Source organism: Styela clava, chromosome 11 (genome assembly GCF_964204865.1).
Source record: "Styela clava chromosome 11, kaStyClav1.hap1.2, whole genome shotgun sequence".
In the NCBI taxonomy this organism is placed as follows: Eukaryota; Metazoa; Chordata; class Ascidiacea; order Stolidobranchia; family Styelidae; genus Styela; species Styela clava.
The window spans coordinates 3079173-3093949 of NC_135260.1; the positions used below are offsets into that span (position 1 = coordinate 3079173).

The window sequence follows — 14777 nt, forward strand, 5'->3', positions numbered from 1 at the left end:
GCACTCCCTCCAGTCTACATCAAATTACTTGCTTGTTTTCTGGTTTATGAAACAATAACTTTCTCCCTCTGCCTAAACCTGTGAACTACTATTCAAGCGTTCCATCGCGAAAGTGGTATAAAACAAGGAATGTGGTAATGGCCCAGAATATCTTACAAAAACTACACATAAAACCCTTCTTCGGAAATAAATTTTTGAATTATATATTTTGACAGCATTTTTATGTTTATCTCTGGAGCAAAGTCAATAATATTGTAAATCAGTTCTGGCCAAATCAGGCGAATTCTTGCACAAATTTATCACTGAAAGGTTTCTGAAGTAATTTATCACTGAAAGGTTTCTGAAGTAATACCTTACTTGACAGGCCTGTTTCTTGTAAGCCATCCCAACTCAAAGCTGCAAAAGATCATACGTAGAACAAAAAAGGAACTTAATGAACTTGCGAATAGTTATATATTAAAGAATTCTCAGAAAATAGTAGTTTGAATCAATGAATGCTCAGTGCAGAGAAATAACCCAATATTACCAGCAAATAGTATTGCACAACGGAATATGGTTTTAACTCAGGTGATGGAAAATCCCTTTAATCCAAAATTAAATTTTCAACTTAATCCTAAATAGAGCCAAATTCAAAACTTGATCGAGAAGAAGGTTAAATTTTTTTCTTATACAGGGTCCTCAGTCTCTTTACAATTTCAATTTTGTTATGAAGTCAGTTCTTATATATTCTTATTCAAGTATTTCTACCTTATTTAATATATCTGTGAAGACCAAAACGATTTATGGTATCAATGAATTCCCTTTGCAATTTTGGAAAATTCGAGACTTTATGGACACCCTATATGTTTGATTCGAGCGAGTTAGCTAGCACTTGTGAATCAACGAAATATTTACTGGAAATGAAGAAACAACTACTGACTCGCTTGCCTGCAGACTCAAGAGGCAAAGGTCAGTGAGTTTTTAGAACTATTATCGGGTCAAGATTCATGGAAACGATCATATAAAGCTAGCTCGATTTACTTTTTTCCTAATTTGAACCATTTAGGAACTTTAGGTCGAGCGCCACTAGCATTGTTCGAAGAAGTTTGACTTGAACCGGTTTGCCGACTCGTGGACGGAGTTTCGCTGTCCGGAACACTTGATGATGAATGACCACGCTGGCTTGTTGCTTTGGTAAATTCTGTAAAAAAAAGAAATTGAGTTGAATAGGAACAAATATGCATATTTAAAGAAAAAAACAATCCATCGAATAAATGTGGCGCTTCCATTATGCACATAATAGCTCTGTACGAATTTTCGAAAAGATAAAACTTAGGTTGAGTGATGGATAGTGGTATACCCAGGGAGATTGGCGAGTCAGAACCCTTAATCACCCTTCTTTTTGATATGGAAAAAGCAAAAAAATATCGAACTTTGGTCAGACAAAACATTACAAAAATACATTTGTGTTTTTAGTGTGCAGCAAAACTCTTGAATCAATTAGAATAGTGCATTCACTATGTCGGTAATCAGAGGTGCAGTGGTCTGCGAATACTTAATGCTGAGCACGATGTGCCACACTGCCAATAGCTGATTCAAAATATTCTTCTCGTCTCACCTTGCGCAGAGTTTGAAGCAGAGACTGTTGGAGACTTCAATTCAAAAACAGAGCGAAGTTTTAAATTTGCTTCAATTGCTGTTCCTCTACATTTCCCAATATCTGACGACAAAATTTTAGGTTCAAAATCGTGATTTTTCATCCCAAAATATACCTTGGAAGCCGGGACGAGATGATTATCGTACAAAATTGATTTTTTGTCTTTGAGAATGACCTTTGGTGGGGTGGTATATAAATAAAAGTCCGTTGCGGGGGATGATATAAAATTTGACACAAAATCGTAAAGAGATTGCACTGGTTCTGCGGGACGGAAGATTCCTTGTAGCACGCTTTGATCGGGGAAGACGATTCTTACAACTATCTTAGGATATTGGTTAATAGATCGGAATCTTTGTATTTCTCGAGACCGGGCTGTAAGAAGGGGCTTTTCCTCTGAATCATTTTGTAAATAACGCAACTCCGATAGCATTTTTCTCATGTCGTCAATTGTGAGTTCGAAAAATTCATCGCCTGGATCGTCCGTATTTATTTCAGCGCTTTGCAATTCTTGTTCGTTGAAGAATATAGGTTCTCGGTCACACGGTGTCATCAGAGGGCGAACGTCGATTTCATTTTCCTCATTTTCAGTAGAATACACATCCATCCCTTCACTTTCTTTTGGAAATTTAAACTCAGAAAAATCAGGTTGCGGACTTTCTGATGGTGTCTGTTTAACTTTTTTTTTCGGGGCAGTTTCATTCGAGTGAACACGTCTTGGTCTAGCACGACCATTTTTCAAACTTTCCGCAGAAGAATTGCCGACGGCGTCAAAAAATTCTGTTTTTGAAGAAGAAGTTGACAGATCAACCTCCATGGACTCTACAGAATCATTATTTCTGGCGGAATTTACTCCGAGAGATTCAGGCGTAGCGTATGTTTGTTCCAGTGCGTTCTGTAACATCTCTTCAGTTATCATCATGCCTTCATTGCTTTCCGACTTAACGGGCGGTTTGAGAACATTTCTTTCCTGTATTTTCTGGGGTTGTTGAGCTGGTATTTCAGCTTTTGGCAGAGATGCCTCTTTCTCAGAAGGTTTTTCTATAGGTTCATTTTCCGCTACCAATTTATACGACAATCGTAATATCGCGCTTCCACTCGTTAGACCCAAACTTTTTAGGGTCGTTTTTGAAAGTTTAAAATTTCCTGTTATTTCTTGCCTAACATACAAAATACTAGGTTCATGACCTTCTGGTGGGGTCAAAGTTGAAAGTTCACTTTCCCAGTGTTGCAAGATGTCAGACAATGTTACAGACGGTAAAAATGAATGCTGTACTCTGTTCCCTCCCTCAAATTGCAATGCAATTCTTACAGGAGATTCTTGCTTCACTTTTTCCTGTTTTAAAAGTTCAAGCTTTGCATTATTTGGTACATTTGCATATCTCCATGACAACGATTCATCCAATATTTTTCTTTGAAATAAAAACGAAAAAGTTTCTGCGTCCAGTTTCTCTCGTTTGCATACATCTTCCAAAGTTTGCAGTATTACTACGTTCGGTGAAACTTTTACATTTTTGCGACGGCCGTTTGGATACAAAATCGACAAATTCAAAGACATTATCTGGTATCAAAAAATATACCTAAATCTGAAAATTAATTTCTATTTGTATCAACAATTGGCGCGGCGTGGCTCATCGTGCTGTCAGGCTAAGCGTTAGGAATACGCACGTCACCGCACCTCTGATTATGCTGTGTGGGTTCTCAGGTTCAAATCCTGTCGGAGATAATTATGTGCGAGTGCATTGCTGGACTCCTCGTCACCTTAGGGTTGTAAGGTTTTTCATGTTACTGCTGGTAGATTAGGGCTTCCTCTACCATCAAGATCATGCATCTGAAACATATAACTGACTAAGTAAACCCATACAGCCATACCCGACTTGGACTGGTAACTGGACGAGAAGCTTGAGTTCGCCATATGATTAGGCTGTCAAACACCAAGATTGAAAATGCTTTTTAAAAATAAAACAATTGAATCTTTCATCAAAAATACTAACACATCAGGGGTCTCGAACCACAATAACTTCTAGGGGATTTTTGGATGATGTAGTCAGGTAGGAATAACATATGGAAAAATGGTTATGAAACTACACGGGACCTCATTCTGACGATACAGAACTAAGGATTTAAAGTTGACTGACTTGTCTTCATCAGGGATATCTGGATATATAGACAGCACAGTTCTAAATTCTAACTAAGTTTCTTGCAAATCAAATAGTGAAAATACAGTTCTGTGGAAGTGGTGACTCCTCTACGGCCCATGGGCCGGGGCTACGACCCATCGAATTAGGCCTCGGCCCATCAGGCTATGGGCCGCGGCCCATCAAGTTGTGTGAAGGGACTATTCACTTGGCTAACACAGACAGTCCCCAACTCGTAATAGAACTATAATGTGAAACATCTGAACAACATTTTGTCCTAACCCTAACCTGGTACCGGTACACATACTACAGGAGTATCCTTTTCTGTATGTCTGTATGTAGCTTGGTATTTTGCTTTATTTTTATATAAGTTAAGGCTTACTGGTATCGTAAAAAAAAATTTGGTGGCATCCCGCGATTTTTTTGGTATGAATATTGATAATTTTATAAAATTGGAAATTTTGGTAAGATAATTGATTTTTTTTCTGATGGGCCACGGCTCATGTTGCCCAATTAGATAGGCCGTAAATGAGTCACCACCCCTATAGTGAAATTGACTTGAGCTTATAGTTTTTACAGGTAGATTTTAGAACTCCTTTCTAGTCAAAAATTGTTTTCCTTGTCACGAAAAGTACGGGTACCAATAAAGATTGTCAGATCTGCAGGTACACTCTCCTACCGCCAAAGCCTTTTGTCAGGCAAAGCTGCACAAACATACAGGTACGGTCTTCAAAATCTGTGAAATGGTCTCACAGCTGCACCGAGAAATATACTGAGTCATCTGAAAACTGTCGAGTCATCTATTGAATAATACAAATATCGCGCAAGGAGGGAATGGGGTATTTTATTTTCAGCGTAACTTGGGATAAATCATACGTTTGCTCATTATTGTCGGCGCCGACGTGTACCTCTATATGTTTCAAAACGGAGGGAAATCCCTAGAAAATAACACGACTTACACTGTACCGGTACGCAATCACGGCTCACGCACCAGGGAATTCTGATCCACGCCCACGATGCTTTATATGCCATGCATTAGTTTTAAACGGAACGCCGGTAGATTAATTACGTAGTTCTCGTGTGACGTAATTTTAAATACATAAAGGAAATGCGTCCGCCCTGCATTAGTTTCGGCAGGTTCTGCATACTATTTAAATGCATTGACTTGGACCAGCGACTAATTTTGCGGTGACAAGACGGCAATTTTCTCGAAAATAATTATCTGACGTTGGATTGGTACTCCATGCAACAGGGTGATTGGCGCGACCATAAGCTTACTTTTGATTCTCGGTTCAACACGCCAAAGGAGCGGCGTGGCGTATCTTACTTGGCGTTATAAAGATGCTCGCCATCTTTTTTTTTTTTTTTTTTTTTGCCAAATTTAAATCCATTGCCAAATCGGATTTATACAAATGATAGTTTTGGTGTATCCAATTATATATTTCAATATTATTGCATGAGGTCCAAATTTTTATTTTTGTGATGTAATTTAGGTGATTTTATACAATGAATAAATATACAATGAAAAGATAAGACAAATATTGAATAATTCAGTCCAGATACATTTACCATTAAATTCCATATGTCAGTATCTCCATGAAGTATGTCCATTTGTGCATGAAGTTGCTCGCCAGCGCATCTGTGATTACACTGCTTAATTACCCTCGCCGCTGCAGGGTGGCACGAATCGGTTACGCCAGGGGTCGGCAACCTTTTGTCGCTCGCGGGTCAAATTAAGGTTGCAAGTCATTAGCGGGCCGCACATCTTTTCAGAAAGTTGAAAATCCGATCGGATGGTACTTTTTATAATAAAAATTAAGCAGTGATACATCTCTCGAATAGAATATAGATTTATTTCATCATTGCATCTCATAAAATATTTTGAAAAAAATCATTCGAATATTTTCAGCGCCATTGAACCCTTTGCACTTAGCATAAACTTTTCTGCGTTTTGTTGCCATTTGCCTAATTAAAATTAAATTATATGCTCATTAAACGAGTAATTGTGAATTATATAATTGTTAGGTAATAATATAATTTAGTCTAAAGAATATATTCGTCAAAACGGATGTTTTGTTACTGTAATTTAGTGAAGCGTCGCGGGCCGGATTATAGTGCTCCGCGGGCCGTAGGTTGCTGACCCCTGGGTTACGGCTTGCTCCACATCAAGTCCATGATTCTCGAACGAATAAATTAGGCCTATTACTTCCATATCCCACATGGACTGGCAATAGGATTTCCAACTTGATGTTAAATCTTTCCGGGACACCTTAATGTCTAGAATTCAAATTTGATGCAACAGAAGCTTGTGAAATACCAAAGACATCAAAAGCAACAGTGTGAGCTGCGCGTGAAATAGTGATGATCGTGCAGCGTTATTTTCAGAAACTACACGCCTCTAAATATTTTTTGCATAATCAAGGAAACCTATTAAATGTTAAATATTTGAGGCATAAATCACTGAAACAGGAAAAATTTGTTGTTGTCAGTAAATTCGGGACGACCGTAGCCCAGCCAGGGACGCCAGACGTCAATTCCGGGTCCGATTGGCAGCCCAAACTGGTAACCGGAGGTCTTGTGCCTCCAGCAATCTATATGTAAAACGAATTTAGCCTTATTGTCCAATAATCCCCGACCACCATACATTGCGTGCATGACAAATTAAGCGATTTCATATCAGATTGAAAGTAGCGACAGGATGTAAACCACTTAATTATGCACGTGTCATAGGGTTCGATAGATTTTTATATACCATCATGCAATTTTCACCATAGATTCAGAGATGTCGGTCAGATACGGTAAGCCAGCGTTTCCCAAACATTTTCGGCCACGCAACACTTCCACTTTTTATCTCGCCTCGCGGAACACCAAAAAAGAGTAGATAAATGCAGCGAAATCTCCATTGGACGTAACATTAGAGGCCAACACTACGTAATGGAGAGTAAACGACATAGAATGGTAAAATGAATTTATTGATTTATATACACACCATTTAAATTAGGAAACAATAAAACATTAATAATAAATGCAACATGTAAAATATTCAATCATAATAAAGTATTCTAACACAATTCTGTTAGTTTTCGCCGCGCATTTGACAACTTTTTCTTTATCAATTTTACTTAATAGAGTTTAGCGAAAATGAGTAATTTTTTCAGCATTTCAAAGTAAAACCAGGCAAAGATGGAGGAAGAAGAGTTGACCCCTTTGCCCTTTTTCTTTAGGTCTACTCGTTTGCCCATAGAAAAACCAAAACGATTGCTGTAAACTTGATAATGAACTTAACAGTCAAAAAGCTAGGCCGACAGTTATCGAAAATGCCACTATCCCTCTCCAGTTAGTACGATTTAAGCCGATGGTGACGCGATATTGAACGGTCAGCTGGGCGACAACTTCACGTTCCATGGATCAGGGCTTCCCAAACTTTTGAGCTCGCGTCGCGGCCCTTGCCTCGTTAATAATGGTAAGCAGTTCGAAATATGCGTTTTTGATGTTTTGTAAAATTGGTGTTCTCTTTGCGGCCCTTAAAATTCGTTTAGCGGCCCCTATATTGGGAAGCCCTGCCATAGATCTCCATGGCGACTATTTAAGACGTTTTTTGATTCTTTTTCCACGGAACACTTCGAAGATGCTCGCGGAACACTAGTGTTCCTCGGAACACAGTTTGGGAAACGCTGCGGTAAGCGAGAGTGATGGCAGGCTTATAGCCATGTGATAACAACTTAGCTTATTTGTAACTACCGGGTCACAATTTAGACGAATATCGAACAACTTCTTCTGGAGAGCAAAACCTCTCGTAAATAGCCACATATTATGCGAGCTTGGTCCCGGACACAGGCAACACTAGTATAATAGAGATGCAGAAAAAGCCTCTAAATCAGGGGTCGACAACGTACGGCCCGGATCAGGCCCGTGGAGTCATATAATCCGGCCCGCGACGCTTCACTGAATTATAGTAACAAAACAGCTGTTTTGACGATTATATTCTTCAGGTAACAGAATTTATTGTGAGACACGTGTAGACTAAATTATATTATAATCCAATAAGTATAAAATGCATTACGCAGAAAAGTTATTGCTAAGTGCAAAGAGTTTAGTGGTGCTGAAAATATTTAAATGGAATTTTTTGAGATGCAATGATAAAATAAATGAATATTCTATTCGAGAGATGTATCACTGCTTGATTTTCATTATAAAAAGTATCATCTGTTTGGTTTTGGAACTGTTAAAAAATATGTGCGGCCCGCCATGATTGCAACATTTAATTTTGGCTCGCGAGCGACAAAAGGTTGCCTACCCCTGCTCTAAATGCTCAGTCAAGTCTATAGTCGCGGGTCATACACGTTTTAGTTCTGGTTTCAAGCCAAGTCACTGCACTCCTGAGTCTCGAGTAAGTCTATCTGATGATTCGTCAAGTCATTTGGCTCAGGTGATTTGAGTATTGAGTGGCTCCGAGGTACTGAAAAATTTGACTAGAATCGAGTTAATGACTCAAGCCACCACCTCTGGCTACATTCAACTTTTGTCGCTCCCAAAGTATGTGCACCAAGATGACGCACAACCTGAATAGAGTATTGTACGAGGTTAAGGTTATCAGGTTGAGCGCCATCTTGGTGCACATACTACGGGAGTGCCTTCCAATCCTGCTACGAAGCAACAAAGAATTAGAGCCAAATTGTATTACTTATTAGACTCAATGAACATACTTACACTGGAGACAAACGATAGATAGATGTTTATTTTGAAAACTCCATAATCTGATAATACAAACAAATTAGGAATGAAAGTCCTGCACCTTGTTACAGGAAAACTTTTGAGGTGAAATATGGCAATATAGTGCAAATTATTGAACAAACGGCGCTCCAGAAGTATTCATACCAAGATGACGCACAACCTGAACCCTAATCTAGTACTGTACACATACTATGTTCAGGTTGTGCGCCATCTTGCACATACTTCGGAAGCACAGAACAAATAATGGAATGATGAACAGCAAGCAGTGATAGATATAATTAATGAGGAAACAAAAATATTGGTCAGAGACCGAAGCTTATCGATCGAAAACAGCGCTCTTACTCCATAGTGACACCTTGTGGCCCAACGTCAATAATTAATAACTCGCTAATTATACGACATAATTCGACCAGTATACGACATAATTCGCCCAAAATCAATAGGCTTCTGGTCCGAGATAAGATAAATGCACATGCAAAATCTGGAGCAGATTCAATCTCGCTTTCGTGAGATATCGCGTGCATCTAACAGACAAACAGACAAATACCTATCAACATACTTACCGATTAAAATCGATAAGTAATAAATGTAGAATGATGGATTCCATATCAGGATATTATTAAACACAGTGGCATACTGTATGTACATGACAAAAGTTGGGACCTCCATAAGTGTGTGCACCAAGATGGCGCACAACCTGAACATAGTATGTGTACCAGGTTAGGGATCAGGTTGTGCGCCATCTTAGTGCACATACTTCGGGAGCAACAAAAGTTGAATGTAGCCAGAGCCTGACTGAATGGGGTCCACAGGAATAAGAATTCACAGAAGCACGACTTTACAATATAGAATAAGATTTAAATATTTATCCTGAGGGAGAGGAGAGCCGATAACACAGATTAATCATATGTTACTACTTACCAGTCCATGTCGGGGGTATGGGGTTAGTTAGCCAGTAATTTGTTTTCAGATGCATGGACTCGATGAGGGAGCTGACGATGAGTCGTAACTGACCAGCGTTTACGTGAACAACCATATGACGGCGAGAGTTACAGCGATAATTAAAGCCCGAAGTGATTCGAACCCACGGTGCGGTGGCGTGCGAATTCTTAATGATTAGCACACTGCGATCTGACAATGACATAATGGTCAGATCATTGAGCCATATTGTACCATAGGTTTTCTCGCTCAGTTTCAGATTTCATGGGTTTTGAAAGCGATTAAACCTTCTGAAGGTTGTGGTGAGTTGAATTCACCCACTTCTTCAGCCATGGGTCTACTTGTCTGCAAGGGGAGTCTATTGCAAGCAAAGAGGAGCCAAACATATCGTGGTAAATTAGCAAAAGCACTGGCCATACATAGCACCGGGAGTAAATCAAGAAAAAAGCTCTTTCACACCATATACACCACCACCTCCACTCGCAGCCCAGGACAATGCTCGATACCCAGTCAGGCTTAGTGTAGTGTAACTCATTATATATGAAGTTAATGCTTGATAAGTGAAACATAGTTCATTTCATTCCAACCGTATCTCAGGGCTCTGACAAGTTGAAGTACGAAACATAGTGAATACATTATACAATGGTTCCATTTCGTCTACAAGTCCCCAGGTATTTGATCATGTCGGATAATCAGAAGCATGCGCAGTGTATTCCGGTGGATCAATATCCATTTGGGCCTCTTGCTGTTTTGTCATTTGGGGAGCCAGTGCGTGAGGCGGAGCATCTACTAATACTGCTTGAGGTGGCACTTGGCTAGCAGGCTGATATGTTGCCCCTGAAACTGACATCATAGGCTGGGGTGCCGTAGCAGGCACCATCATATATTGGCCATTTGCCAGTTGCACCATTTGTTGAGGGGCATATTGTACAGACGATGCTGTGTATATTACAACACCTTTATGTGTTTTTTTACAACAAACCCCGGCACAACAATACGACGAATGCACGATGCAAATGATCATGCCAACAAAACCTATCACAGCCATTAAAGAATGCAACGCCAATGCACCATAAGTGTGGCTTAATGGGTACAAATCACCAGCGCTATATCCAGACATTACACAGAGAATCCCCATAAAATTTGCTGCTATGATACTAACAGTCATATTGGCCCTGTACATGCATAAAGTAGGTATAGTCTTTGATTTGATGCCGAGAATTCCACTTGCAATAATGACAGCGCCACACCAAAGCCCAGGAGCTGTGTTCGTTAAACCGTAATACACAGTATGATAAAACGTTTCGTCATAGTATGGCTCATAATAAGGCCATTCTTTTGTCAAACTTGCGAGAACTAAAGTAACAATGCAAGAAATGCTCGATAAACTACCCAAGACGACTTCAGTAACTCCAAATTTGAATAGCTTGTTTTTGTATTTTTCCCTTGGTTTAGGCATTGCTGCTGTTTGGGATGGTTGTACACTGGAATGTGGGTTTGATGTTACGTCCATTTCGCCTTCTAGCCGTGTCCATTGTGAGTTGGTATCTTGCATCATGGTTAATAATAAATGCAATAATATGATTTTCCAAAGTTTGCGGAATTTGTCAAGTTTTTCCCACAGGCTCAAAAGTTACAGAAAATTGTGAATTCTGTCCAAAATAGTTTTTTTTAACCAGCTTCAAATTTTCATCGAAGCTGTGAAATCCAATGAAGATTTTTCCAAAATTTGCATAATTTGTAAAATTCTTCCACGCAGTTACAAGTTACAGATAATGTTGTCGATAAATTCTGCTATCCAACCAGAAATTCTCCATGAAAGTAACAATTGCTTAGTCTAAAGATTTGTGATTTATGTAAAGAAATCTGTAAACTGTAACATAGAAAAGAATAATGATGCTGTAATGAGAAACATGCTAAGGAATATACAGTACTTTCATAAAGTCCTTTTACAATTTCAATTTTGTTATGACGTCAGTTCTCAATATATCTTAGCCAGTTATTTTAATCAGTAATTGTTCAAGTATTTTCACTTCATTTAATACATTTGTGAGGGCAAAAACAATGTATGATATTGATTAATTCGCTTTGCAATTTTAAAAAAATCAAAGACTTATGGACACCATATAATTATATTTTAAGAATATTTGCCAGAAATATCAAATTCATTCGAATTACAACAGCAATGCTAAAATATACGGATACGCGGATGTTGCAATCAAACTGGTATGGTAAGAAAATTGATAAAAATAAACATAGTGCAGTTCACAGGATGGCAAGTGTAGGCAAAAAGTTGAAAAAAAATCATTTGGGAGCGGATGGGCAGTGGCGTATCTATGTACAATTGCGGCATTGCGCCTATGGCAAAGTTTAAAAACGTGCCGCTCTTGATAGTTGGTTAACAATTTATAATGACTGTTATCAAAATTAGATACTTGTGCCTCACCAACCATTTAAGTAAAAATATGAGTTTCAGTTATTTTCAAACTGAAATTATTTTACATAAACAATTTATGTTTGAAACTTTTCGGCTTTTTATGCCCCTTTTCAAACGGTGCCCATGCCACGAGCCATGGCTGCCACACCCTGGATAGGCCACTGCCACTGGGTTCTCTATTTCAATACATCTTACATGATCAAATGTGGCTTATTCATAGGTATTTGTAGGAATGAAAATATAAAAAAAAATTGTAGGTATCTTTTTCTTTGAAATTTGCAAAGAGGTAAATGAGAGAATAAAGTTTGAGAACCCATGATTCAGTTTAAACAACATAGATTTATTCAATACGTGAACATTTGATATAAAAAAAATTAAAATATTGATAAAACACCATATTTGTGAAATACTGCGGTAACTGTAATAATGAATACGAATACAACATACACGCCAATAATGTACCATCCGCAATATAAAGTAGGTATATAAAGATAATAAATACTGAATATAACGATATATGACCATTTCTGATTGAAATCCCAATAAAGAAAAAAAGCTCATCGCATGGCAAGAATGGGGATGTGTACTATTCGCAACAGAGGGTAAGATTTATATAAAGAAAACTAGGAACTATGCAAAAGTAGGAAAAAAGAATTGATACTCATAGGTTGATGCTACGTGGAAGGAAATACTGTTTTCATATAGATATGTAGTATTTGAAATTAATATCAATTACCGGTATATTATTATCGCACCATAAAAACAATAACATATGGCAGGTATGGTGATATAATCGGCGGCAAAATTTTAAGACATAATATAACCTATATATATATGCAATACGCGTAACTTCAACATGACTATGATATAGCATAGCAGTGTGAACGAACATAAATTATGAAATATTTTTGAACATCAACCGTGCCATCCAATTTACATTCACATAAATTCTCATGGCCCAACCACTTATAAAACCACTTATTAACTCAATTCCAACTCGAAATTGCAACAAAAAAATCTGTCAATAAAACTATTGACTTTACTATAAATTGAAATCAAAATTCGTTTAGTAGGAAAAATTCTAAGATATTGCAAATGGCAAGAAATATACGGCAAGTATGGTGATTGATAATGTACTATCTGGAACAAAAGTATGATTAATGAAAACGCAATAATAAGTCATGGATGCAAACTTGCACTATGATTAAAAATAAGAAAAAAGAGAAGTAGATGAAATAAGAAACGTAATTAAATCAATATTTATGTTTTTATGAGGCAAAAGATTGCCGGACTCCTCGCCGTCGTGGGGTGGTTCACTAACCGCTGGTCGATTACAGCTTCCTCCACCGCCAAATCCATGCATCTGAAACAAATAACTGGCTTATCTTAATATATTAGAAGGGGTGGCGAGATTAAAAGTTTGGGAGGCCGTAGGGTAAACCATATTGTTTGCTTTATACAGATATGGATGCATTACTAAATATATATATCTATACATATATGCTATATGTATATCTCCCCACTTCAGAATATTTTCAGCTGAAAACTTTGAACGTTTCAAAATTATTTCTCAGTATATTCTGGTGGATTTGAGCTCATCTGGTCTTCTTGATCTTTGGTTATTAATGGTTGTGTAGGCATTGTGGGATAAGGAGCTGTAGCTTGCTGAGATGTTTGTCCAGTGGGAAATGCTGCAGAGCTTTGGGAAGACATGGGAGCTGGTGCGGAGGGTATTCCAGTTTGAGCAGCCATGGGAGTGTGTTGATACTGCCCTTGGGTAAGAGCTCCAGCCTGGGAGGGCATGGAAGGTTGTGCATACTGCATTGTTGGGGCTCCTCCCACTTGGGTGGGAATGGGGGTCTGCGGATACTGCATTGAGGGGGCTCCTCCAGTCTGGACAGGCACAGTTGTAGGTGCATAACACATAGCTCCTGATGTTTGGCAACCTTGTGGCATCATTACATACTGACCATTTGCGAGTTGCACCATTTGACCTTGTTGTGCTGTGTAAGTTGCATTAATTTGCCGGGGCTTTTTTCGACAACAAATTCCAGCACAGCAAAACGCTGCATGGGTAATACAGATTATCATGCCTATAAATCCAAGGATGGCAAGGATAATATGGAAAGGCATAACTATGTAATTATATGACCGAGGATAAACCGTGAAGATACTCACAATTGACAAAACGATTAGAAACACCATAAAAATTGCTGCAAAAATACTGAAAGTCATATTAGCCCGGTACATACACGGTGATGTATGGTGCTGCGTCTTAATTCCTAGGATGCCAGATACTAGAAGGACAGCGCCGCACCATATTCCGTGTGCCACCGTATTGGTGCCGTATGTGATTCTATATTCACCGATTCGATCATTCCAAAAGTCACGGCGAATATAGGAGGAATTTATCGCTCCCAGAATAAGGGTCACAACACAAAAAATGGCGCAGAGTACCGCTAAAATGATCTCCACGCTTCCAAGATAAAACAGAACATTTTTGTATTTTTTCCGTGGTTTGAGTTGACCCGTCGCTGCCCCTTGTGGTTGAGTTTGTGCCAACATAACTGGAGCTTGTTGTTGTGGTTGAACAGCAGTTGGCATTACAGTATTTTGTGCTGGAGTTTCAAGTTGCTTGGGGTAACTGTTGCTTGTAAATCCCAAGACGATGACCGAAATTCTAAGTAAATTAAAGTTTCCTCGTGACAAAGAGTCTGCAGATAGTGAATGGTACGCGACTCGAAACAGCTGTAGTATTGATGGGCAGGCTGTGAGCAACTACTGATTCTTGCGAGAGAGATGACAGTAGATATGCAACCCTTTATTTTATCTTCCTTATATTCTCCTTAATGAACTCTTGCAGCTGTTATTATTATACCAGTTGTATTTTAGGCAG

At 38.6% G+C, this 14777-nt stretch overlaps 3 protein-coding genes across 3 annotated transcripts; all 3 read right to left on the minus strand.

Annotated features, from left to right (window-relative positions):
- Positions 1-434: 434 nt before the first annotated feature.
- On the minus strand, positions 435-3230 carry LOC120347287 (tether containing UBX domain for GLUT4-like). The gene is made up of 2 exons (XM_039417191.2): positions 1598-3230; positions 435-1180 (listed from the first exon to the last, which is right to left on the minus strand). The coding sequence occupies exons 1-2, from the start codon at positions 3189-3191 to the stop codon at positions 1017-1019; spliced, it is 1758 nt and encodes a 585-aa protein (XP_039273125.2). The 5' UTR covers positions 3192-3230; the 3' UTR covers positions 435-1016.
- Positions 3231-8545: 5315 nt separating this feature from the next.
- Positions 8546-11307, minus strand: LOC120348147 (uncharacterized). The gene has a single exon (XM_039418274.2). It carries the CDS (start codon positions 11000-11002, stop codon positions 10124-10126), a length of 879 nt encoding a protein of 292 aa, XP_039274208.2. The 5' UTR covers positions 11003-11307; the 3' UTR covers positions 8546-10123.
- A 10-nt stretch (positions 11308-11317) lies between these two features.
- LOC144429639 (uncharacterized) lies at positions 11318-14736 on the minus strand. The gene has a single exon (XM_078117797.1). It carries the CDS (start codon positions 14483-14485, stop codon positions 13445-13447), a length of 1041 nt encoding a protein of 346 aa, XP_077973923.1. The 5' UTR covers positions 14486-14736; the 3' UTR covers positions 11318-13444.
- Between the last annotated feature and the right edge of the window lie 41 nt (positions 14737-14777).

Bases quoted from the DNA above. Each gene is read 5' to 3' on its own strand.
- LOC144429639 (XM_078117797.1), bottom strand. From the start codon at position 14,485: ATGCCAACTGCTGTTCAACCACAACAACAAGCTCCAGTTATGTTGGCA.
- LOC120347287 (XM_039417191.2), bottom strand. From the start codon at position 3,191: ATGTCTTTGAATTTGTCGATTTTGTATCCAAACGGCCGTCGCAAAAAT. The intron at 1,181-1,597 runs GTGAGACGAGAA...TTTTTTTTACAG, and splicing joins TGCTTCAAACTCTGCGCAAG to AATTTACCAAAGCAACAAGC.
- LOC120348147 (XM_039418274.2), bottom strand. From the start codon at position 11,002: ATGATGCAAGATACCAACTCACAATGGACACGGCTAGAAGGCGAAATG.